Source organism: Epinephelus lanceolatus, chromosome 4 (assembly GCF_041903045.1).
Source record: "Epinephelus lanceolatus isolate andai-2023 chromosome 4, ASM4190304v1, whole genome shotgun sequence".
NCBI classification, from domain to species: Eukaryota; Metazoa; Chordata; class Actinopteri; order Perciformes; family Serranidae; genus Epinephelus; species Epinephelus lanceolatus.
This window is the reverse complement of record NC_135737.1, coordinates 10,245,021-10,270,482: the sequence shown is the minus strand read 5'-3', so window position 1 is coordinate 10,270,482 and position 25,462 is coordinate 10,245,021. Positions and strand designations below refer to the sequence as shown.

General features: G+C 42.1%; 1 protein-coding gene across 1 annotated transcript in view; it reads right to left on the bottom strand.

The window, feature by feature from the left end:
• Positions 1 to 5,293: 5,293 nt before the first annotated feature.
• Positions 5,294 to 25,462, bottom strand: part of tyw1 (tRNA-yW synthesizing protein 1 homolog (S. cerevisiae)) — a 98,557-nt gene continuing 78,388 nt past the window's right edge. The window contains exons 15-16 of the mRNA XM_033631669.2: positions 22,887 to 23,054; positions 5,294 to 6,347 (exon numbers count right to left, since the gene is read on the bottom strand). Of these exons, the coding sequence (XP_033487560.2) occupies positions 6,126 to 6,347; positions 22,887 to 23,054 (390 nt within the window). The 3' untranslated portion in view covers positions 5,294 to 6,125. The remainder of the gene's footprint in view (positions 6,348 to 22,886; positions 23,055 to 25,462) is intronic.

Genomic DNA, 25,462 nt, shown 5'->3' with positions numbered 1-25,462 from the left:
ATTTGCCTCTCTGATGTTAGGGGAGGATTGCTGGAGGTCGATAAAAACAAATTCCTCATTCAAAAATTATCACTGCATGCATTCATATTATGAAAAATTCATCTAACACTTCTGGGGACTGTGGTGTGCACCCAGAAAAATATGTGGATGATAAAGCCATATTCTGTGACAGTGCAGCATACTGTATGTGACAATAACAGAGAATAGAGTGAAGCCAAGAACATGTGATGCCATGACCTTGTCTTTCTCCTTTGTCCTCTGAGTTTAACTTTATTTTTCTGACCCTGAGGATGTTTTATTCTTGTACAATTAAATTTGTATTGTTGTGTGTAGTTCAATTATTGATCTTTAGACATTCTTTGAGATGGTTAAAGGGGCATTTACATATTTACTGAATGGTAATAGAAGTTATTTCATAACCATCAGTTATTTTATCAGACATTGTGCAAGTGTGGTGTTTAGACCTGAGTTGACATGTATATTAAAAAACAACACTGAGCCCATTTATCATTTATATTATATTATTATATATTATATTTCAGTCATTTAGCTAAAGCACTCAGAGTGACTTTAACTGGGTGCGAAAGTTCAATACACACCCCAAACATGCAAGACTGCATATGTCTGTCATGGGATAATGACCGTTTTAAATCCTACACACTTATTTTCATCATTCTACTGTGGACATAAATACATTTTCTGTCATGTTCTGCCATTAACATGTCAAACTTCCCTTAACGCATAATCACATAAATAATCTACAGCAGAGGAAGGGCCTTGTTACGTTCCCCACATGAGCTATTATTTGTTTTATAGTCACACGTTGTGTTTTGCTATGTGTACTGTCTGACATTGGATGGTTATTTGACAGGCATTAACATTTATCTTTGTAGATTTTAAATTACAAGACTAACAAAACTAGGCACTATCAACTCTGTCAAAGGGTGCTGTGAAAAAAATTCAAACTTAAAAACATTTTCTTTCCTGTGCAAGTGTATGGTAACTCGCCAAAATTCAATATTCTTTGGTGCTCGGGCAGGAAGTGATGTGGGTATGTTTGCACGCACACAAATATTCCACTACTATTCTAGATATGAAAATATTCCTAATTTAAGACGAGTCATGTAAACGGCATATTCCATTTGAATATTCAGAATTAGGCCTTGATCTGAATGTAGCATTTTCTGATTATGACATGTGAGATATGCTGATATTACTGAAGGGTAGAGATACATGCCCAAAAGAAAAGCCCACATTTCTGGTCCAAAGGAGAAACACACTTACTGGTAAATATTCCATAAGCCTGCTACCAGTGAAAAACGTTTCTGTATTTTGACATGATAAACGACAGGTAAGGGCATGTTAATCAGAGCAAACACAGCTGTGTATAAATGGGAATATAAGTAGAATATTCATTTTCATTAGCCATGAAAACAGCTTAGTAGGATTGTTGTCTTTTTTTCTTTTTTTTTTAATAAGGGCAAAGCAATTTATAATCAAAATAATCAAAAATAATTTGTGCATGTAAAAGTTTTAATCTATAAATGGAGGCAAATGACTTAACACTAGAACCATTACCCATCATCCCCCAGGGCCTTTTTACCATCTCCAGGTAGGTTTGCTCTCCCGAGATGTGCAACCTGCTCCTGTCATTTATCTCACTACACAGCTGGGACCTGGATACACCTCCTGTAAACTAGCAGAGTCAGTTTCCTTTAACCTTTATTTATTCAAGAGGGGTTTGTGTGCTTGTTCATTTTTGGCATAGCAGTTGCAGGATCAGAGTTTTACTCGTCAACTTTCCCAGCCTTGTTTTTTTATAAGCATTGTCCTCCCTGCTGCATATTTATAATTACATGAATTCACACCTGACAACCTCAATCATCTTCGGTTTACCCACTGAGGAAGGTGCTTTCTCTTTCGCTTTGTGTAATCTCACATCACTGAAACTCATGTGTGACAATTTCAACTCAATGAGGGACAGTTTGCATCTGTATCCTTGCTGAGATTTTCCAGATTACTGCCTCTGTTTGATAGTTGTCAATTGTTAAATTTGTTAGATGATGATGTGAGGCAACATTTCTTATGATTAAGTAACTGTTTGCTGTGTAGGGGATGCTAGTACTCTGTCTCTCTCTGTTATTCCTTCATCAGAGTGGCACATGAAGTTGGTTCTGCTCTCTTTAACAGAACTGAAAAATCATTCTGTGTCACTTCCAACTATTACTTCAAATCAGCTCATCAAAAACACAACCACATTGTTTTTGTGTCTCACAATAATGGAGCAGCCCCGGGAAGTGAGGTGGAGGATACACTTTGATTTGAGGCTAACATCGGTTACATAAACATGAACACGAATGTGCACCTTTGAACCTTTGGCTCCAGTTAGCAGAAGGCTAAACTATTAGCAATATTTTCTCTCCATCTGTTAAACACTTCGCTGATATTGACGTTTTGTTTATTGTCAGACTCTTTTTGATAAATCTGTCTTTAATACAATTCCTTGCCATTGCCATTACAGTATGAACAGTTCATGTGCCTTACCCTGTTATGATGTAATAGTTCAAATCAAATAAGTCGTCTCTACAGTGTCAGATAGTGTTCAATGGGATTTGTAATTCTACACTGCAGTGAAAACAAAACAGACTTTGCCTTGCATCAGTCACAACTACTTAACTCTACTGCAGTTTCATAGTTCTGAACTACAAGAGTAACAACAAATTACATCCAAGTAAACTTTACAAAGAACAATGGGTGCTACTGTACTGGTGTATCAGTTTTGAACTTTACCTTTGCCTCCAGCCTTGTTCAATTAGAGCTCTTCTGTTGGCCTCTGAGTGCAGCCCAGAAAGCTTTCTCCATATTTATCCTAGTCTTAAAATGTCAACTTCCCACTTTGTTGCCAGAAATAAGAAAAAGAAAGTAAAATGACATTACAATGTCTTTCAGAATTACAGTATGACAAGTATGCCTTAATGCACCTGTGTGTCTGTGTGCTGCATGTGAAATTCACAAATCACAAAGCATATTATTCCACATACATTTATTTTAGTGCTACATCCCCACACCTGCTGTTTCTCCCAACAAGGAGTCACTGCAACATTTGAGGCCTTACAAAACAAATCAAAATGGACCTAAACGTTTACATCTGGATTCATATTAACATAAAACAAATTAAAACTGACTTATAGGGATAGTTCTGATTTTTTTTAAGTGGGGCCGTATGAGGTTTTTATCCATAGTCAGTGTATTACATACACTAGATGTCAGCTTCCAGATGCTTCCAGTTTGGAGAAGTGCCAATAAGAAAAGCTAAGCAATGTATTGCTGTGGATGGAGACAACAGCAAAACATATTTTAGCCACCTAAAAAAATCAATCTAAGTTTAAGTGTACGCTATATTGAGAGTACTTTCACCTCTTTGCCTTTACATCAGACAGCCCGTTTCAACAGGGAAGCTGCTTAAAGTCTTAAGTTCCACATCTATGCTATCTTCAAAGCCACCACACACTGACAAAAAAGGTCTTTTTGGCTTGCTGAACACAGGAGCTGCTGGTCTACTGCTGATTCCATCAGTTAGTTAGCCTGTGTTATTGTGTGACTTTGGGGAATCCAAACTAACCTTTTTAAACACCAAAGTCACATAATAACACAAACAAACTAACTGATTGAGGCAGCAGTTGACCAGCAGCTCCTGTGTTCAGCAGTGTTAAATCACTGTTTTTCTCAATGAAGTCTGGCTTTGAAGAGAGCGCTATGAAGGCTTTATTTCCCCATCACACATCCCCATCTGACAGCAAGATAAGGCTGCAAAAAATTCTAAACATAACGTACACTTAAACTGGTATTGATTTTTTTAGGTGGCTAAAATACTTTTGCTGCTGCCCCTGTCCATAGCAGTGCATTTATCTTTACTGGTGGTACTACAGCCTACGTCTCCAAAGTGGTAAAGTGCCGACCACCATCTACTGTAGGTAATACAGTGGATGAGCACCTCATACAGGCCCACTTCAAAAGATCTGAAGTATCCCTTTAAATGTTTACATCTGGATTCACATTCAAATAAAACAAATCAAAATGGACTTAATATTCACATCTGGATTTACATTCAAATAAAAAGAAAATAAAACTGACTTGAATTTTACATCTGGATTTAACAAAGTATCAGTAAAGGCTTTATTCAGGTAGGCTGGACTCGATATGAAGTTACATCCCCACCCATGATGCTCTGCTTCATACTCATACCTGATCCTTGATGGCGTCTGAATGTAGATCAGACAGCATACACTCGGGAGGTGGAGGAATATTTTAAATGTGTGGTGCAGTAACAGTTTATATATCTTTGTGTTTTGTCTATTTAACTTCTACATCTGAGAGATGTATTGACATAATGATAGGAGACTTGACATGTCTGAGTACATGATGTCACAATTCTGTGTTAAAGCATTACTGCAGTACAAAACAGCGATGCACTTGTGATTTCTTGTGACTTTTTGAACTGTCATCAATCCATAGTTTAGCTCAAATATGCAAAAGCAGTAACAATCTTACCCAAAATGTCAGATTTATGATAAAGTTACTCAAGTAACGTTATTATCTAATGTAGGGATGCAGTAATTGGGACATTCTGGGCCAATAATGATGTTTAAAATAACAATTTGTCAGATAGCCAATAGCAGTGTTTTCTTGTCATTGTTTATTTTGTTTTTGTTGTTATAATTCCCTCCTTTTGTGCCTACAATATAACCTTCTTTCACAAGACAATTATTTTTTTGTTTTTTTTCCAAACGCCTTTTCACTATACATAAAATATCAGAATTCCCTCTCTAATATCTATTTCATACTGCTGTGAAAATATCAACAAATTTCTCTTTCAAACAGCTGTGTATACTCAGGTTCCTTGCCAAAAAACAAACAAAAAAAAAAAGAAAAATACAAGATGACATTTGAACATATCATGAGAATGTTACATATTAGCTTCGCCAAACACTTATTCTTTTCTGAATAGAGCTTTAACGCATCATAATGCAACTCAGTGCAACCTCCGTGAGCTGTTCGTTGTGGTCACCGCTGATAACAGCTAATGCTAACTAGCTCTCCTCCTGCTAATTTTAACAAGGATTTGTTGTTTACAGTGTAGCAGGGTGCGTCCCAGGAACAGGAAAACATCAGCCACTGCCATCAGTGAATGCTAATAGGTGGTCAACAAGTGGAATATCTGGCGATACCGATGTTTGGCCAGTGAATCGATGCATCCCTACTTGTATGGTTAATTCTTTGAAATATTGGCCACTTTTTTTTTTTTTTACAAACCCACAGTAAACCTGCCAGAATGACAGAACTCTCTCTGAAAAGCTGTCACATTGTTTTGCATCCCAGCCCAGAAGAAAACAAAGCTGATACTGCTGAGAATGTGTAACAGTGCAAAGAAAAAAACCACACACACAAAGAGAGCAATACCAGCCTGACTCTCCCAGTGGAGATGCAGCCTTGATGCCTCTCTCAAGTCTCTCACTATCAAGTCAATACAACCACTGTCCTAATGAGCAGGAGGAAAGGTGTCTGGGAAAGTGTTGCTCCCACAGACGACATGAGGAGAAGCGCTACTCCTTATATCCTAATCATGACCTGAGCTGTGCAGCTGCTTAACTAGAATGCACGTCAGAACCGATGATGATGAAACCACTCCCAGGTTCGCTTTTAACAGAGTAAACCCCAAGTGCTGCCAGATGGTTTCACAGATCAAAGCTATCGACATTTATAATAAAAAAAGATTGAAGTATGAAAAATCTATGTGCATATAGAAAGCAAAAGAAGTGCTTAAAAGTAAATGTGAAGGGGAATGTCTAAAAAGTGAGTTTAAAGTAATTGATTCTGACAGTTTTTGGCTGATCTTGGAGCTCAAGCCAATAAAACAAAAGATCCAAATTGAAGAGAAATGACAGACAAGAAGAGAGTTGAAGGTTATATGAGAATGAGGGCAGCTAGGGACAGAAACAAAGTTGTCCAGCACGAAACTTTGAAACTCAAAGAGGATGGTAATAAAAACAGTTACCCTAATTTGTAAAATTGTATTTGCTATAGATATCAGTACTCGATCAGTGCCTCTCTTTCTCTCGCATCTATCAACATCCTGAAATGTCTTTGGTTTTGTTGCGTCGTTGGAACCGTGTGTCAGCGGGATCAAAACCCTGTTCATCTGCTCCGAACAGAGCCCATCTGGGAGTCTTGGCCATGTAGTCCGAGGCTGAGAAGCTCTGCTTTCCCCCACTCTCCTCAAAAGCCTGGACCAGCTCCTGGAATCGCTCGTAGTCGATCCATGTCCACCACTCACCATCCACCTTGAACTGAGATCATGCAAAAAGAAGGGAGAAAGAAACAAGGGTGGTAGATGAGCGAGCAGCAGCTATCAAAGCGGTGTTTGCAGATGTATGTATGTATGTTTAAACCTGCAGGATTCTGGCAGCCATTCATTAAGACTTTTTACGACATCTGTTATGATATCTGGAAAAATCTAATTTTCTAAATTTAAAACCAGAATTAACACCCCGTGGTTGTATACCTTGGTGCACCAGTCAATTTCTCTTACAGTTTACATCCAGGTCTGTGAAAACATGGATGCTTTACATACATCTTCCCCACCGGGAAACAGAAGATCTATACAGTCAGCAGAGTTACATGATTAATGGCACCAATTCAGTATCTGACCAAATGTTTCGCCTTCTGTTCCTGAGATATGACGTTGAGTAATGGCCAGAAAAGTGTTTTAAGCAGAGCATTATGATGTCACAGTGAAGTTAACCTTTGGACTTCTGGATATAAAATGTCATCACATCATCATTATATCTTAATAGACATTTGTGTGAAGTTTTGTCATAATTATTCTAGGAATTCTTGAGTTATGGCCAAAAGCATGTTTTATGAGGTCACACTGACCATGATCTTTAACCTTCAACCACCAAATTCTAATCAGCTTATTCTTCAGTCTAAGTGGATGTTCGTGTCAAATTTGAAGAAATTCCACTGAGGTCTTCTTGAGATATTGCGTTCATGAGAATGGGATAGATGCAAGGTCACAGTGACTTTGACCTTTGTCCCCTAAAACCTAATCAGTTCATAGTTGAGTCCAAGTTAACAAATACAGATGAGAGCGCAGCCCAAACCTGACAGCCTTTCTGATTTTTAAGTCTGAACCTGACCCGAGCCCGATGCAGTTTGTTACCTGACATAGTTACTGTTATGGACAGTGTGTAAATGACCATCAATAAACTGCAGTTACGCACAGTCAAACACGCCGCTGCCCAGCACAGCAAACACACTGAGTGGAACTTGTGTTGCATTCTGACTTGTCGGGCTCTGGTCGGGTATCCACACTCTGATACAGACTACCGCTTCCTGCTGGCATGGAGAGTTATTTCCTTTTACGTAAGCGCAGAACGTACGTGCTAGTTGGCTGCTCGGTACAGTCTTTTCAGTGTGTTCAAGTGCGACTTTTTGACGGAGACAAAAGTGACGTGAGGCATCAGTTGGCCTTCATTTCCACTAGTTCTTTGCTGTTGGTTTGGTGCGTCTGGGCCTTAGCAGCAAATAAACCTAACAAACTACATTTTGGCATCTGTGATGCTCTAATCAGAGAGCTGCATCATTACCTCCATCTAATTACATGTACTCATCTGTTGTTGCATGGTGGGAAAATTAGATCTCTTAAACTGTCTCCGGAACATCATGATCATTTCACAGCCTGAAATTTAGATTATTCAATTTGCAAATGCTTGAATGGTCCTGCACATAAACTGTCAATCAAAATCTACAGAATATCAAATGTTCAAATAAAACCAAATTTATCTATATAGCATGTTTAAAAAGTACCAGAGTTGACCAAAGTGCTGTACCAGGTGAATGGCACACAAAAAGTAGTTGTAATTTAAATAACAATAACATCAATAAATAGCAGTACAAATTACAGAGCAACATTATATCTAAAAACCTTAAAAATCATAAAAGTGGAAATCTAGATTACATACATAAAAGATTACAAAATACTAAAATATTAAAACCACTAAGAGCAACCAAAGGCCATTGAAAACATGTATGTCTTAGGATTTGTCTTAAAAGACTCAATATAGGAAGAACATTTGATTGAAAGCGGCGAGCTATTTCAGAGCTTTGCAGCAGCCACCATAAAGGCACGATCTCTCTTACACACAGGCCTCATCGTGGGACAGTTAAAGGACATTGTTCTGTTATCTGTACAGTACAGTTCATACAAATGGATGCAAACCCATATGCTCAGACACAGAGAGAAACAAATGGACAACCACTGAGGGAGTTAACACTTTTCCACATGGAAGCATGTTGTGTATTGTGAATTTAAACAACAAAGAATTTAAAGATGTGATCAAAAAGACCAGCTGTGATTAAAGAGCTTGTTGCTCCACATCTGCCAGTTTTTGTTAGTTTAGCTTTTTTTTTAAATGGTTGCGGATTCACCAACTGCACCTCCTCCCTTCTGCTCTCATTTCTCTTTTTATCAATCACTACTTCTTGCTTCTTCACTCAACTCGCCATCCGTCTTACTAAAGAGAAAACAAGAGAGCGACAAGCTGAGAGGAGTGTGTGTGTGTGTGTGTGTGTTGATTTGTGAGAGGCACACCACGGACCAGACAGAGAGAAAACAGCTCGAGTGCTTGACAGTGAGGGAAAAGCCTCCAACATCATTCTGCCTCTCTAATCCTGCTTGTTTTCCCAAGCCAGTGCGCAGGGTGAAGAGTATGACCTCTACTTTCCCAGCATGCAGCATAGCTGTACGGCTGATACAATATCACGTTTCCTTTGTTGTCTGCAAAGGTGGGAAAGACTGACAAGAAGGCATAACATACAACCCAACTTCTCCTCTAAAGTCTGTTTATGGCAGCAAATTCTGCTCTTTAAATTGCTCCTTGATGACTTTGACTCACTCGTGGGTTTTGTTTCGATAAGCTGTGACTGGATGCAAAACTGTGATAAGTTGTCCCTGGGGACGACTGTTGTGCTTTTAGCTCTCAGCGCTTAAAAGCTCTTTCGGGTTCGTGGCTGCTCTGGCCGGACCCCTGTGTGTGCACTGCAGCTCGCTTCTTTCAAATTTAAACCAAACAGCTTCTACATCTGTAATTCACACAACAGGAGGGAAAAAGGAGCCAGCGTTACATCACTGACTTCCTCAGAAAAACAGCAAAATGACAGAAAATGTACTCATGAAGGAGAAACATTTATTTGCTGAGTTAAAGACTTGCCTGCTGGAGCTGATGACCCATTGAGGAAGTTACAGCATTAAGTGTTTGAACGTTAGCCTTTAGAAGCCTTGCGCCTGCCTCTGTCATTAGAGAGAAGCTACCCACTGCATTGCTAATGAGGCCTGAGAAACAGGGGGAAATGAAAGCAGCACCTATTGGGAGTTAATGTTTCTGGTAATGAGAAGGGATGATATTTGTTCAGCCGGCATCTCGGCAAACAATTTCAGTCTCCAAGCAACAAAACAAAGCTTTGCTGTCTGAGATGGGAACAAGACGGCCTGTTGTTTTTACTAACAGCATCTTTGCTGAGGATCACTGAGGACAGCTTCTTCACTTAGCACCACAGGAGGTGTCGTCATGTATGTGCACATGCCAATGAGCTGCACAGTACTTTAATACACATTCACAGAGAACTTATGGAAGACCATCATATCTTTTCTCTGTCTTCAGAAAATTAAATTGCATGCTCTTTCTACTATAGAGATCTGCTCTGTATATGAGATTCGCTCAGCCGTTATAGTGAGAAATGTTCATATAAATATATTTATTTTTCTGTTTCATGATGGCACGCCCTGTCTGTGTCTGCTGTTGTTTTCATAGAAATACACTACATACATACATACATTTTTTCTTCACACTGCAACTCAAATTATTTTTAAGCCAATGCCATCGTCTTATATTTAAGCAGGGAGGAACACATATTTTGTGTTGCATATTGGCTTGCTAAACCCAGGGTCCCCACACATTATTGCCAATCAAGTCTTTAAAACTTCTTCACAACTTTTGTATATCTGAACTCATTTCCATAACTTAAATAGTTGAAAGTAGCTCGCCTGGACACCTCTCTGACTACAAGCAATTTACAGAATGCTCAATTCCAAATGTGACGCAATTTGGGCATTTTGTTTCCCACACAGCTCTGAACAAGAGCTGCACTATTAAAGTGAGTCCATCATCTTCAATGCACACATCACTTCAGCTGATGACAGATTGCTGGACGCAGCAAGGAACTGGTTGCGTGTGGCTGAAGTTGTCTCGCAGCTATACCTGCTTGCTGTGCAGGTAGAAGGGTAACCAGACCAATGTCAAAGGATGAAAAGCCTTAAAGGTGCTATCTAGTTGTAATTACAAGTCAGTAGAGAATTTCAGACCGCTACAATTTCCTCCACTTGGAAAATGGCTGCAAAACTACAATAGGCAGCAGTTACAGCTAAATAAAACCAAATATAGTAGAGCGCATGCGCCCGCGCGTGCAGCCTGTTGCAGTCGCTCCTGCTTGTTTTCTTGGTTTTCTTACTTTTTTGCTTTATTAAGTTTGGTATTTGTGCTGGCTTTTTGTGATTGTAATTTTGGAACTGCGCCCTCTCAAAACATGCTGATTGAGAGAGTTGTACTCGTTTTCCTCACTCTGGAATTACTTATTTCATTCGGACCCGGCACCATTGTGCAACAACTTCATGGCCGCATTGTTTACTCCAGAGATCAGCTGATCGCGCTGAGGCCGGCCGGCTTGGCGGCCGGAACATCAGAGATACCAGCTGAACTGTGGAGGAAAACACACAGAGGATGCAGGGGAGGAAGTAAACAGCGGCGGAAAAAAGCAGGGTTGAGACAACGGAGGCTTATGGAGAAGAGAAGATATAAGCCGTGTCTCCCCTCTCTCATCATGGGCAACGTGAGGTCACTGGCAAATAAGATGGACGAGCTGACAGCGGTCGCCAAAAGTCAGAAGGAGTACCGGGAATGTAGTCTTATGTGCTTCACTGAGACATGGCTTCACCAGGACATTCCCGACACCAACGTCTCCACCAGCGGCTTTCAGACTGTTCGGGCCGACAGGGACTGCACCGAGAGCGGTAAGCGCAAAGGAGGGGGGCTTGCTGTTCTAGTAAATAACCGCTGGTGCAGTCCTGACCATATTTCCATTAAGGAACGTATCTGTTGCCCGGACACTGAACTGTTCGCTGTTGGACTCAGGCCGTATTATTTGCCCAGGGAGTTTTCACATGCCATTATTGTAACTGTTTACATCCCCCCCTCTGCCAACCCGACGTCGGCATGTGATGTCATTCACTCAGCCATAGCCCGCCTGCAGACTAAACACCCGAGTGCCTTCATAGCTATCTCGGGTGACTTCAACCATGTCACCATGGCAACAACATTGCCCACATTCACACAGTATGTGAGCTGTCCTACCAGAGAGGAGAGGACACTGGACTTGCTGTATGCAAACGCCAAAGATGCATACAGCTGCTCCCCCCTCCCCCCTCTGGGTAGGTCAGACCACAGCCTGGTGCACCTCAACCCCTGCTATGTACCACTAGTCAAGAGCCAGCCTGCAACCATGAGGACAGTGAGGAGATGGTCGGAGGAGAGTTATGAGACACTGCAGGGCTGTTTTGGGGTGACAGACTGGCAGGCACTCTGTGAGCCACATGGGGAGGACATTGACGGGCTCACAGAATGCATCACGGACTACATCAGTTTCTGTGTGGACTCCACTGTCCCAGCCAGGACTGTCCATTGTTATCCAAATAACAAACCGTGGGTAACAAAGGACATCAAAGCCATCCTCAATGCAAAGAAGAGGGCCTTCAGAGCTGGTAACAGGGAGGAGGTGAGAACAATACAGGGGGAGCTGAAGATGAAGATCAGGGAGGCTAAGGAGAGGTACAGGAGGAAGCTGGAGAGGAAACTCCAGCAGAATAATGTGAGAAAGGTCTGGAGTGGAATGAGGACCATCACTGGCTTCAGGACCAACAACCACAGAGGAGTTGAAGGCAGCATGGACAGGGCCAATGAACTGAATCTGTTTTTTAACAGATTTGACACTGCTGGCCCTGCCCATCCCCCCCCTGACTCTTCTGCTGTCTGTCTTGGTCAACCATCTCCCACTCTGCCCTCCTCCCCCACTCCTCCCTCTCACACCTCAACACCCTCCTGCTTGACCCCCCCTCCTCCTCCTCCTCCTCCTCCTCACACCTCATCCCCCTGTGGTCAGACTGACTGCTCTCTCCATCATGAGGACTACACCCCTCCCCCACGTGTCGTCACCTCCACAATGTGCTTCACTGCTGACCATGTGAGAAGACAGCTGATGAGACTCCACTCAAATAAGGCTGCAGGCCCTGATGGTGTCAGCCCCAGGGTGCTCAAAGCCTGTGCCCCCCATTTATGTGGAGTACTTCAGCATGTCTTCAACATGAGCCTGAGTCTCCAGAGGGTCCCCTTGCTGTGGAAGACATCCTGCCTTGTTCCTGTGCCAAAGACATCACGTCCCAGTGGCTCCAAGGACTACAGACCCATGGCATTGACCTCCCACATCATGAAGACCCTGAAGAGACTCGTCTTGGAGCAGCTCCGGCCCATGGTCAAGCCACTTTTGGACCCCCTCCAGTTCGCCTATCAGCCCCGACTTGGAGTTGAGGACGCCATCATCTACCTGCTCAACCGCGTCTACACCCATTTGGATAAGCCAGCGAGCACTGTGAGGGTCATGTTTTTTGACTTCTCTAGTGCATTCAGCACCATCCGTCCAGCTCTACTGGGTGACAAGCTGACAGCAATGCAGGTGGATGCCCCCCTGGTGTCCTGGATTGTAGACTACTTGACTGGCAGACCACAGTATGTGCGCTTGCAACGCTGTGTGTCAGACAGAGTGGTCAGCAATACCGGGGGCCACGCAGGGGACTGTCCTCTCTCCCTTCCTCTTCACCCTCTACACCATGGACTTCAGCTATTGCACTGAGACCTGCCATCTTCAGAAGTTTTCTGATGACTCTGCTATAGTTGGATGTATCACCAAGGGTGATGAGGATGAGTACAGGGCAGTTGTGGATAACTTTGTCACATGGTGTGAGCAGAACCATCTGCAGCTCAACGTGGCAAAGACAAAGGAACTGGCTGTGGATCTGAGGAGGACCAAGACATCAGTGACCCCTGTTTCCATCCAGGGGGTCAGTGTGGACATTGTAGAGGACTATAAGTACCTGGGGGTACACATTGACAGTAAACTGGACTGAGTTAAGAACACTAACGCTCTCTACAGGAAGGACCAGAGCCGTCTCTATTTTCTGAGGCGACTGAGGTCCTTCAACATCTGCCGGACTATGCTGAGGATTTTCTATGAGTCTGTGGTGGCCAGTGCTATCCTCTATGCTGTTGTGTGCTGGGGCAGCAGGCTGAGGGTGGCGGAAGCCAACAGACTCAACAAACTGATCCACAAGGCCAGTGACGTTGTGGGAACAGAGTGTGACTCTCTGATGGTGGTGTCAGAGAGGAGGATGCTGTCTAAGCTACGAACTGTCTTGGACAATGTCTCACACCCACTCCACCATGTGCTGGTCAGGCACAAGAGTACTTTCAGTGGGAGACTCATACCACCAAGATGTACCACTGAGCGCCACAGGAAATCATTCCTGCCTGTGGCCATCAAACTGTACAACTCCTCCCTCTGAGTGGCCCTGAGACTTTCACACACTGCAATAACTTAATTTAACTTATGCAATAACCCCATTCACCCTGACTGTATATATTCTGTTTGTGTAAATTTTGTTTACAACATATATATATGTATGTATATATATATATATATATATATAAATAATTTACGTTTATGTTTGTTAATAATTCCTGTTTATTTAACTATATATTTGTTAATACTATTGTTAAATTTCTTATATTTTCATGTATCTTTCCTCTCTTGCAAGGAGCACCTGTAACATAAATAATTTCCCCTCGGGGATCAATAAAGTATTTCTGATTCTGATTCTGATTCTGATATCAACAACAAGGATCGTGACGCACCAAGCCCCCAGTCTGTCGCTGGGCAATGTCAGAAATCTGATTGGCAGTTCAGCTCAGCAGATGGGAAATGAAAGTGAGGAGAGCAAACAAACCACTAAAGTCAAGAAGGAATGAGATCATATTAAACTTGTTATACAAGGTAAGATTATTTCTTTAGCCATTGAGCTCTTTCACAGAAACAGTTTGTAATTGTGTTACCGTTTGCTAGTGCACGGTAAATATCCTTTGTTCTTTTACCATCAGGTTGTGTTGTTAATGTGCTAACTGGCTAACTAGCGTCTTGAATGCGCCCCGTCAGTGTTCTGGTTTCCCTCACTGAATGATGAGCAAAAACTTCCACTGCCTGTGGGTAAAGAATTATTTGCTCTCATGCAGCAGTCTTTGCAGTGTGTTCAAGTGCAGCTTTTTGGTGGAGACACGGGCGATGCAACAGTTGGCCTTTGTTGCCACTAAATCGATGATGCCAATTTGGTGTCTATGGGCCTTTACATAGCTGAACAATGAACATTGAGCTGTACACTGTATCAGGTTCCACTTGTTAATTAATCATTATAAATACAGTATGTAATATGCTAAAAATGATAAAATTATATTAAGGCTTAATTTCCATTTCTGATTAAGCTAACAATGGCAGTCATATTGAATGCGAAAAATGTCATTTGGTTTTTCTCATTCTACTGACAGGCCTTGAATGCAGCAAAAGTGCAGATACTGTGGGTAGCTGACATAATATGTCAGCTAGAAGAGCATCTCTGAATTAAGAAATATTAACACATCTTACAGGATGTCTGACTGCAAAATGGCTAAACTTCACAAACACAAGTCTCCTGATTTGTAAGTCAACAGGTCTTTCAGAGGGATCTCTGGGAGATTTGTGACTGTGCTGTTTTCATTACAGCGTCCTCTGAGAGAAATGGGACTGAGATGCGTGAGAGAGGATGGAGAATAAAGGCGAATAAAAGATTGGGGAATGGAAGGAGAGACGACAGAGGGGAGATGAAAGAGAGAAAATGCTGGCAGAGAAAGTAAAACTAGAGGTAGAGAAATGCCCATCAGATCCCAGGGGTTAAAAAGAAACTAATGATGATGATGTGTCAGTGCAGGGAGGATCTATCGCTTGCTGCTAAAGAGTGATCTGTCTCTCACACACACATGCACAGGCACAGCTCTGATGTCTTTTAAAGGACTACATCAAACGGTGATATCATCCAACTGGAACTACAAGATCAGAAGACTGAGCAGTAAGCGTGCACCCCCCCCCCCCCCCCCCCCCCCCCCCCACACACACACACACACACACACACACACACACACACACACAAAATGAGACTGATGTACTTTCCTGTGATGCATTTTAAACTCTGCTGTTACGTAAGTTAACACAAAAACTAGGAGGACCTCTTCTAGATTCTCATCCTGCTGAGACTGTGCTGCACGGAGACATTCACCACGCTGAAGACACTTAAGAGAAAAACATCAGACTCTCTCCGTTCACAGGAAGAACCTAAAAATGCCTTCAGTTCCCAAACTCTGCTTGATTATTGATGACTGCTCAAAAATAAAAGAATAAAACTGGGCATACACTGTACGATTATTTGAGCCTGTTTAAGAAATGTTGTTATTTAAGTCCAACTCTCACCCTACAAGTAAATCCTCAGCAGTATAAAGCCAAAGCTCACAACTTATTTGCTCACACCGAGTAGCCCCTTTCACACATGGACTGCAAACCTGAAATGATCTAGGCATTACCTGGAAGACCTGTATGTCAGAATGCAAATGTTTGAATCAGTTGGATCAGACATAAAACAGACTTTATACTGCCAGCTCTCTAGAACAGAGTACATGTAACGTCTGATTGAGCCCATGTGTGACGGCAGACAGCAGGTAATTGACCAGAGAGTTCACAGCGAGTAAGTGGGTGTGTTTGTGACATTTCTATCAAGAGGCTCCACGCAACTGGAAAAAACAAAAATCTGTGGGCGAATAAGTAGGGTCATTTACATGTTGACGGCGACGAAAATATCTAACTGGAAAGATGAGGAGATTTGGGACCTTCTGTTGGTACGCGCTGAAGCCATAATCATCAGACAAACTCGAGGAACAGCAAGAGACTCTGCTGTTTATGATCAAGTTATGAACCATGACCGCGGTGTAATCCACATCATGTCCTGCCTCCTGCACGCTCTGCCAAGGCACCACCCCTTGCCTGAACTGAACAGAGCATTTTCAGTACGTGAGCACACTTCTGACACAGACAGTCCCCTGTTGTGTGTTACATGTGTGACACAGAAACTGCGGACATTGTCTAGACCTGATTCCCTGGATGCTGTTTGGAGTTCATATGAGAAAATGGCTTATGTGTAAAATAAACAGTAACACAGTCCCTTGGTACCCACGGACTGTTCTACCTACCGACAACTGTCAGAAAAGGTTGGTTTAAAAACTGCTGGTGCTGCGGCAGGTAGAAGTTTGTTTACTAACGGAGGTATGATTCACATACAGTACAGGCCAAAAGTTTGGACACACCTTCTCATTCAATGCGTTTTCTTTATTTTCATGACTATTTACATTGTAGATTCTCACTGAAGGCATCAAAACTATGAATGAACACATGTGGAGTTATGTACTTAACAAAAAAAGGTGAAATAACTGAAAACATGTTTTATATTCTAGTTTCTTCAAAATAGCCACCCTTTGCTCTGATTACTGCTTTGCACACTCTTGGCATTCTCTCCATGAGCTTCAAGAGGTAGTCACCTGAAATGGTTTCCACTTCACAGGTGTGCCTTATCAGGGTTAATTAGTGGAATTTCTTGCTTTATCAATGGGGTTGGGACCATCAGTTGTGTTGTGCAGAAGTCAGGTTAATACACAGCCGACAGCCCTATTGGACAACTGTTAAAATTCATATTATGGCAAGAACCAATCAGCTAACTAAAGAAAAACAAGTGGCCATCATTACTTTAAGAAATGAAGGTCAGTCAGTCCGGAAAATTGCAAAAACTTTAAATGTGTCCCCAAGTGGAGTCGCAAAAACCATCAAGCGCTACAACGAAACTGGCACACATGAGGACCGACCCAGGAAAGGAAGACCAAGAGTCACCTCTGCTTCTGAGGATAAGTTCATCCGAGTCACCAGCCTCAGAAATGGCAAGTTAACAGCAGCTCAGATCAGAGACCAGATGAATGCCACACAGAGTTCTAGCAGCAGACCCATCTCTAGAACAACTGTTAAGAGGAGACTGCGCCAATCAGGCCTTCATGGTCAAATAGCTGCTAGGAAACCACTGCTAAGGAGAGGCAACAAGCAGAAGAGATTTGTTTGGGCCAAGAAACACAAGGAATGGACATTAGACCAGTGGAAATCTGTGCTTTGGTCTGATGAGTCCAAATTTGAGATCTTTGGTTCCAACCGCCGTGTCTTTGTGAGACGCAGAAAAGGTGAACGGATGGATTCCACATGCCTGGTTCCCACTGTGAAGCATGGAGGAGGAGGTGTGATGGTGTGGGGGTGTTTTGCTGGTGACACTGTTGGGGATTCATTCAAAATTGAAGGCACACTGAACCAGCATGGCTACCACAGCATCCTGCAGCGACATGCCATCCCATCCGGTTTGCGTTTAGTTGGACCATCATTTATTTTTCAACAGGACAATGACCCCAAACACACCTCCAGACTGTGTAAGGGCTATTTGACCAAGAAGGAGAGTGATGGAGTGCTGCGGCAGATGACCTGGCCTCCACAGTCACCGGACCTGAACCCAATCGAGATGGTTTGGGGTGAGCTGGACCGCAGAGTGAAGGCAAAGGGGCCAACAAGTGCTAAACACCTCTGGGAACTCCTTCAAGACTGTTGGAAAACCATTTCAGGTGACTACCTCTTGAAGCTCATGGAGAGAATGCCAAGAGTGTGCAAAGCAGTAATCAGAGCAAAGGGTGGCTATTTTGAAGAAACTAGAATATAAAACATGTTTTCAGTTATTTCACCTTTTTTTGTTAAGTACATAACTCCACATGTGTTCATTCATAGTTTTGATGCCTTCAGTGAGAATCTACAATGTAAATAGTCATGAAAATAAAGAAAACGCATTGAATGAGAAGGTGTGTCCAAACTTTTGGCCTGTACTGTATATAGAGGCATGTGCCCCCAGAAGAGCTTAAAAGTCAAATTTGCACAAGATGGAACAGTCCAATTTTGATTCCCCCCATTCTCTCAGTCACCTCTCGCTCATGTACAGACACACACGAAAGTGAGCAGTTAGCTGTACCAACAAACTAGCTGGGTATCGGCTAAACTGTACCATTGATTGAGGGGGAAAAAAACAGTGATCTTGGGAGACTTGTGGTTCTGCTTCAACTGTGTGAGACGACGACGGCCAACCAAAATTTCTGACATGTCAGAAATTCATCTGAACGTCTGATCGGGAGAAGCTACGCAGTCTGCGCTCTCCTTTGTACACTGCATGGCCAATGGTACCCAACAAAGCTGATATTCAGCCTGGCTCTAAAATGAGTCGTGCAGCTCAAAAATGGGGTCAGAAACATTTAAACTGTACAGTGTATGCAGTGTATACTGAAGTTGTAGTATATAAAAAGAAAGCCAACATTATCTGTGTTAGCCACAATAATCTAAAGATAATCAATTTTATGTTTAATTCTGCAGGAAGTGATTTTGTCACTAAAGGTTTTCCTTCATTTTATCCATATATCTGTCCCACATTATAATTTATTTCTAATTAATTTTACTGTCATTTCACAGTAATAACCTTGAAACATTTTCTCCCTGAACAGTTTTTAACAATGTCTGTACATAAGCAAACTTGTTTATGTGCATGTGCTGTCACATAAAGAAACACACACACACACACACACACACACACAGTGGGGAGGGTGTATATTGTGTGTGAGACTGATGCCCCTCTGCTCTGGTTTTTCATTAAAAAGCCTTTGTGGTTACTAAAAAGCCTCAAAAGACGAAGTGAGTGCAAAATGCTGTTCGTTCTCCTCATGGAGGCTCCGCCAGAGCTATTAGTTAACAGGCAGATGGGGCCGGCTTCAGAGCATCAGGCACTAATACTGCGACCTGCGTGACTGAGAGCAGGAAGGGGAAAGATATGAAGAAAATGTGTGTGAGAGTGTGTATATTAAGAAATACTAACAGTTGTAGGCGAGGAGGTGCAAATGAATAAAGGTGTGTGCAGTTGCACAAATGGCCTGTGGTTATAACTGTGTTGGTGAGAGAATGATAGAGATGAGAGGAGAGGGGGGAGGGGGATAAAAAGAGGAGGGTGGAAATCAATTCTGTGAAATACTGATTGTTCTTTTGCTGGTGTGTGAGGAATTAAGTGAACAACTAGCTTTTCTACACTCATTTTTGTCTTAGGCAAGTGTGTGTGTGTGTGTGTGTGTGTGTGTTTGTGAACACCAAAAAGGTAATGGTAGCGGGTGGGGGGGGGGGGGGGGGGGGGAATTGATTCACTTAAGTACCACAATTTAGGTTTGTACTAATTTTTAATGCCTTAATCGTTATCATTCAAATGTTGCCACGTCTGGATTTCTGTGATTCCCCGTATCTGGGGCTCAGCCAAAAGGTCATTTCCCACCTCCAGCTCGTTCAAAACTCAGTTATTATTGTTGTTATTACTGTTTTAGTCTTAATTGTGTGTACTATTTTATCTTGTCCTGTAAAGCACTGTGTGTTTTGAAAAGTGCGATACAAATAAGTTTAATATTATAATTCATTAGTGTATAATTTAAGGGTAACTGTGCTTAAGTATTTCCACTTTCTGCTACTTCCGCTCCACCGCATTTCAGAGGGAAATATTGTTCTTTTTACTGCACTACATTTATGCCACAGCTTTATTAACAAGTTACTTTTCAGATCTATTTTATGCAGAAAATGTATGATCAGTTAAAATGAAATGTTATTGCTACATTTTAAATCATTTAAAAAACGTCCATCTTAAGTAAAATGTTCTTTCCTCTATCGCCTACTGCATCGTCATATAAGTGCAAAGTCCACACACGAGAGATCTATTTTCACTCCAGCTCAAAAAATCACTATATCAGCCACCATATAAGTTATCAGTGAATTAAAAAAATAAACATTTATCTATTTTTGTTTTGTTTTTGTTATCAAAATATCCAGATTTCTTCAACTATGGCTCTGTACCAGCCATCATATGACGCCTGTCCGGTCCTGTTGTAACGAGATCTTGAATAACAGAGGCAGGGCTGTACTGAACTGTGGCTTCTTGTGAAGTTTTGTTCCTCAGAAAAGTAACTTGAGCATCATTTTATGTGAAAACATAAAATAAGCATTTCACTGTGCAGCAGAAAACTTGTGAAATAAACAATAAACATTATGTGCCTTCTTTCTCTCTCCTGTTATCCCTGCAGACGCTGGGGGCCCCAGAAAGAGAACACAGACACCACAGAGGTAAATAAATCTGTAACGCGTCCCATGAAAACAAAGCTCCAGTAAATAAAAACAAAGGAGAATAAGGAGTTTGGGTGCTTAAATAAACTGTGATTACACATCTAGCACACTGTTTATGTGTGTGATAGAGAGGTGTGGGCGCCTGGTTGGCTGGCTTGAGTTTCTACTCTATCAGTGAGAGCCAAGATGGCAATTAATCATCATTCATTAATTATTGACGGACAGTTGCCTTGGCAGAACCCACAACTGACTGATACTTTCTGGGGCGGGTTAGCCTCCGTCAGGATAAACCACACTGATGGTTGCATATTTTGAAAAGGAAGGCAGACTAAATTATATAAATAATAGAACAAGACTAAATCAAAACACCGATTCAGAAACCAGGAACCTGCAGTGATTTTCTGAGCTGTCTGGAAAGCTACTTTGAGAGAAAATGGAGATGAAGGATGCGTGTGTTTGTGTCTCAAAGGAGCTGCTGCAGAATCACAACGGATGCAAAGCGGCTCACCAGGTACACATTATTCATTATTATGTGTGACGGGATGCTAATGCGGTATCCACTGACTGGGTCTGCAGATAATGCTGATAACTTAGAAATGCTAATATACAAAAACAGCCGGTAAGCTGCATCTAATGCTGCAAATATCCAGTAGACTGTTGCACCTGTACTTAAATTAGAGTGTACAGTCTGTAACTCTTAACACTGAGACGATTTTTGATTAGTGTGATTACTGTGTGATTTCTGGCTCATCTTAAAAGGTAGAGAAGGTAACCAGACCACTAGCCTATATATTAGCCCTGAAAGTATAAATGTAGCCCTCTATGGCCAATAATCTATTTCTTGCGCCTGACTTAATGATTTAGTAGCAAACTTACTTGACAGCAAGCAAAAATCTAGAGCAAAGTGTGAGTGTTACTTTAGAATTTGTCTTTAGCAAAAGATCAGAGTTCTCAATCTCAACCCGTACCTGACGGATCCCAATAAGCCTGACAGGTCGGACCAGGTTTGGCCGGAAAATGTGCACTAATTTATTGGGTTGGGCAGGGCTCAGGCTGTGGGAGAATTGTTATTTTTTTAAAAAATAAATAAATAAAAAATATTAGAAAGTGAGCACTCTGCACTTCATATATTTAGTTATTATTATTATCTAAAATGTAATATATATTATAGATATTATATACTGATTGATTGACCGAACAGCTCCTAAACCGCTTCATCCATTTCAGCACTGGACAGCAGCTCCCTCTCCTTCTGGCCCTGCAGGCAGGGAGAGAAGGAGAGGGAGCAGCCAGGCTGTGTCCTGGCTCACTGTCATTCCTCCCAGCCGGAGCAGGGAGCTTTTCTGGCGGGGAAATATAATGTGTAGAGTCAGCAATCCACTGAGCTGGTCCATTTTCCGCTGGAGACACGCATCGCTTGCGCCGCCACACAGTGGTTTGCTCCGGGCATTAGAAACTGACTAGTGCTTTTTGGTGGGGTCGGGCTTGGTCTCAGTAATTTATGTGATGATCTCATACAGGCTGGGTTTGGGCTTCAACTCACACGGGTCAGTCTGGTTCAGGTTGTAATTTTTTCAGCCTGTTGAGATGCTAAAAGAGATGCACATGGCAGTGGAGATTATCTGTCCAGTTGCCTTTATCCCCAATACTGTAGGTAAGCCAATGTACATGGTATGATAACCATCAATATTCATTCAGTATATGGTTTTTACATATACCGTTGAGGTTTCGGTATTATAGGCCGTCAAAAAAATGGCATGAGGGTGCGAAGAAGGACTAAAGCGAAAGCCAAATATGGCTATATCAGCAGCTATTGCTGGTACTTTTGAGCAGAAAGGTGTGGATGCGGGAGAGGAGTCCGGAGTGGTTGAGTTGCGATTTGCAAGGTTTCACAGAGGAACAGTTAGTCCAGACCTTAGGATGTCCAGGGCTACATTCCAATATCTCTGTCAGCACCTCATGCAAGCTGTCCTGGTCAGAAAGCGTCTGGCAGTCGGGCTCTATTGGTAGATGACTGGGGTAGCCTACCACAGCAGTGGTACGGCTACAGCAGCCTTCTGTTAAGTAGGACTTGTAAAAAATATATCTGTATGGGAAAAACACGCGGGACTTGCAATGTGACCATGCTGATGGCAGTTGCATGGCCAGTGATTAGATTTGTATCAGATTTAGGACCATGTATGAAAGTAGCCCAGGTCTGACTGAAAAATTAATGATTTCTGTGTTCTCACTGGTTTGAAAAAATCAGATCCATGTCACATTAAGAATAAATAAATGGGCCGAATTTCCTTGTGATGGGAACAAGTCTATGTTTATTTGGTTCAGGCTGCAGATATGGTATGTTAAATTATGTATGAGTGAGTTCCTACCTTGGTGTGTGCAATGAGCAAACAGTTGGAGTGCTCGTGTTCGCAGGCGATCTCATACTGAGGCAACATGTCAGCCAGCTGCTGGACGAAGGCGACCACTTCTTGGTGCCAGGGCACGTTAGCCATGGTCAGACTGCTGGCAGAGCTTTCCCCACAGTACGTCACTCCCTGCATACACAAAAGCACACAATTAGAAACACACACACATACACAAAACAGGCTTTACAGTGCATTCACCCATAGAAGAGAGCATCTCTGTGAGGGCTAGGGCTCACCTGTACTGGACTTTTGGGGATGACAACAACATTTATAATTTTGCTACTTAAGTGATAGATATTTTTTGGCATTAACTTTTAGAATCAAAGATAACAGCAACAGCAACCATAATAGCACATTTTGATAATTAAATCTAATGACATAGATATATACTATAAAAGCATATTCTGTGTCATGGTGATTTGTCTTGCTGTTGACCACATGTTGTAGCTGTCCTCCAGGTGTGTTTTGTGATAGAAAATGTGTGTGTTCAACCACATTGTTGCACGCTCTTCAAAACATTTTTTCCCCACTTTCTTGCAGAGCATCAGGGAACTGCCTTGCTAGATCTTTAGCAAAACATTTTGTTCGTAAATGTGAGATGTTAGCAAATGTCTGCATCTTCACCAGCACTAGAAACAGGGAGGTAAGTTTGGTGACGCTGCGAGGGGCTGTTAGGATTGGTGAAGCTCGCCGGACACTGCGATGATTGGTCAAATTTGCATTAAAGTTGCGGTGATTGGACAAAATTGCAAGGTTTGGTAGTATCTGCATTGTTGCGATCGCCACATCACAACATCCTGGAAGGACTGCATTATAAACAAACTTAAAAAATAAAAATTGGCTCAGTCTTTGGACAAATTTGGTGACTTGGTATCTGGTGTCATTGCTACTTGGCACTGTGAAGTTTAAACACAACAGTTATGTCCAGTGACTGACAGTGAGTCATAATGCACTCTACCGAGGGCTTTACCCTCACTGGTAGTCAATAACAGCTCACACTGAAGTAGTTTGGCAAGGTGATTATTTGGGCTGCAATCTGACGTAACCTGCCCTTACGGTAAAAAAAACAAGGCATCTTGTGCTGCAGCATGATGAGCGTAAATGACTAATAGACTCCCACATGAAATGCAGGAATTCATTAATCTAAATTATTGGATCACGTAAATTAAAGCTTTCATGTGAGCAACTTAATTAAAGTAATGAAATTAAAGAACTGCTTCTACTTCAAAAAACATTCTGGTAGTCTGGAGTGTTCACTTGACAAAAAGGCTTTATACACAGCAACAACTGCTGATTATCACCAGTAAGACGGAGCTGACACATATTTTTCCATTCAGCGGGTGTGAGAAATGAAGTAGGAAGTGGAAAACCATCTGGTCTTGGCCATAAAATCAATCAAACAGCAGGCTGGACGCTGAGTGTTTTCTGATCAATAGTGGCAAATCTGCGCTGTGGTTACAAGCGATGAATGAAGAGAAGCACTGAGAGGAGAACAACAGCTCCCTGTGGCACAGACAAACTATTGATGAATTGGGCTGAGAGCAGGAAGGTGTGAGGGAGTCATGAAGGGAGAGCGTCATCGATGTCCACGTGGTATGTAACGCAGGTATCTGCAGCAGGCTCCAAATCAGTACCTTCCAGTACAAGAGCTGCATCAGCTATCAGATTGATCATCCTATTTTTTTTTAACCTGAGCAACAACATAGTCAAGAGAATTTGGACTTTTCAGTTTCAAACCCTAAAAATATCGTACAGCTGTGAGCAGATAGTTTCTCAGAGCCATCAAACCTGGAAGGAGAAACAAGGGAGGCAGAGTGGTGTCCTTAAGATTTCAGGAGTGTTTGGGGCAATAATTATGAGGAAAATGTGGGCGGAGGATGCACACGTTTTTGGAATGAAAGCACTTTTTAATACCAGAAAGGGGCTCTCACAGATGCATCACAGCAGCAGCCCTTCTCCCATTTTTGTCTTTACACAGCTGAGTGATGAGCGAGATGGTAAAGCTGACCTAACAGTGAGAGGGATGACATGCAGCAGGCGTGTTCCTTTGCTAACACAACTGCAAGATGATTCCTGAGACTTTTAAACCAGCAGTAGTTTTGTATGAGGGTAAAACCAAGTATGTCCAGTTTACCATATCATAGAGCGCTGGAGAAATGTCACCACAAAGTGTTGCATGGCTGTTCAACCATTCAACCACTTTCAGGCCAGACACCCCTCTCTATAGCAACACTTTCCAGCTCCTCCTGGGGGATACTGAGGCATTCTCAGGCCAGGTGAGATATATAATCCCTCCAGTGTGTTCTGGGTCTAACCCAGGGCCTCCTAGCACTTGGGCATGTCCGGAAAACCTCTAACACAAGGCTGGCCTTTTTGGACACAAAGGAGCAGCGGCTCTACTCCGAACTCCCTTCAGATGTCTGAGCCTCTCACCCTATCTCTAAAGCTGAGCCCTGCCATCCTACAGAGAAAATTTAATTTGGACCACTTGTGTCCGCCATCTCATTCTTTCGGACACTACCCAAAGCTCTAAACCA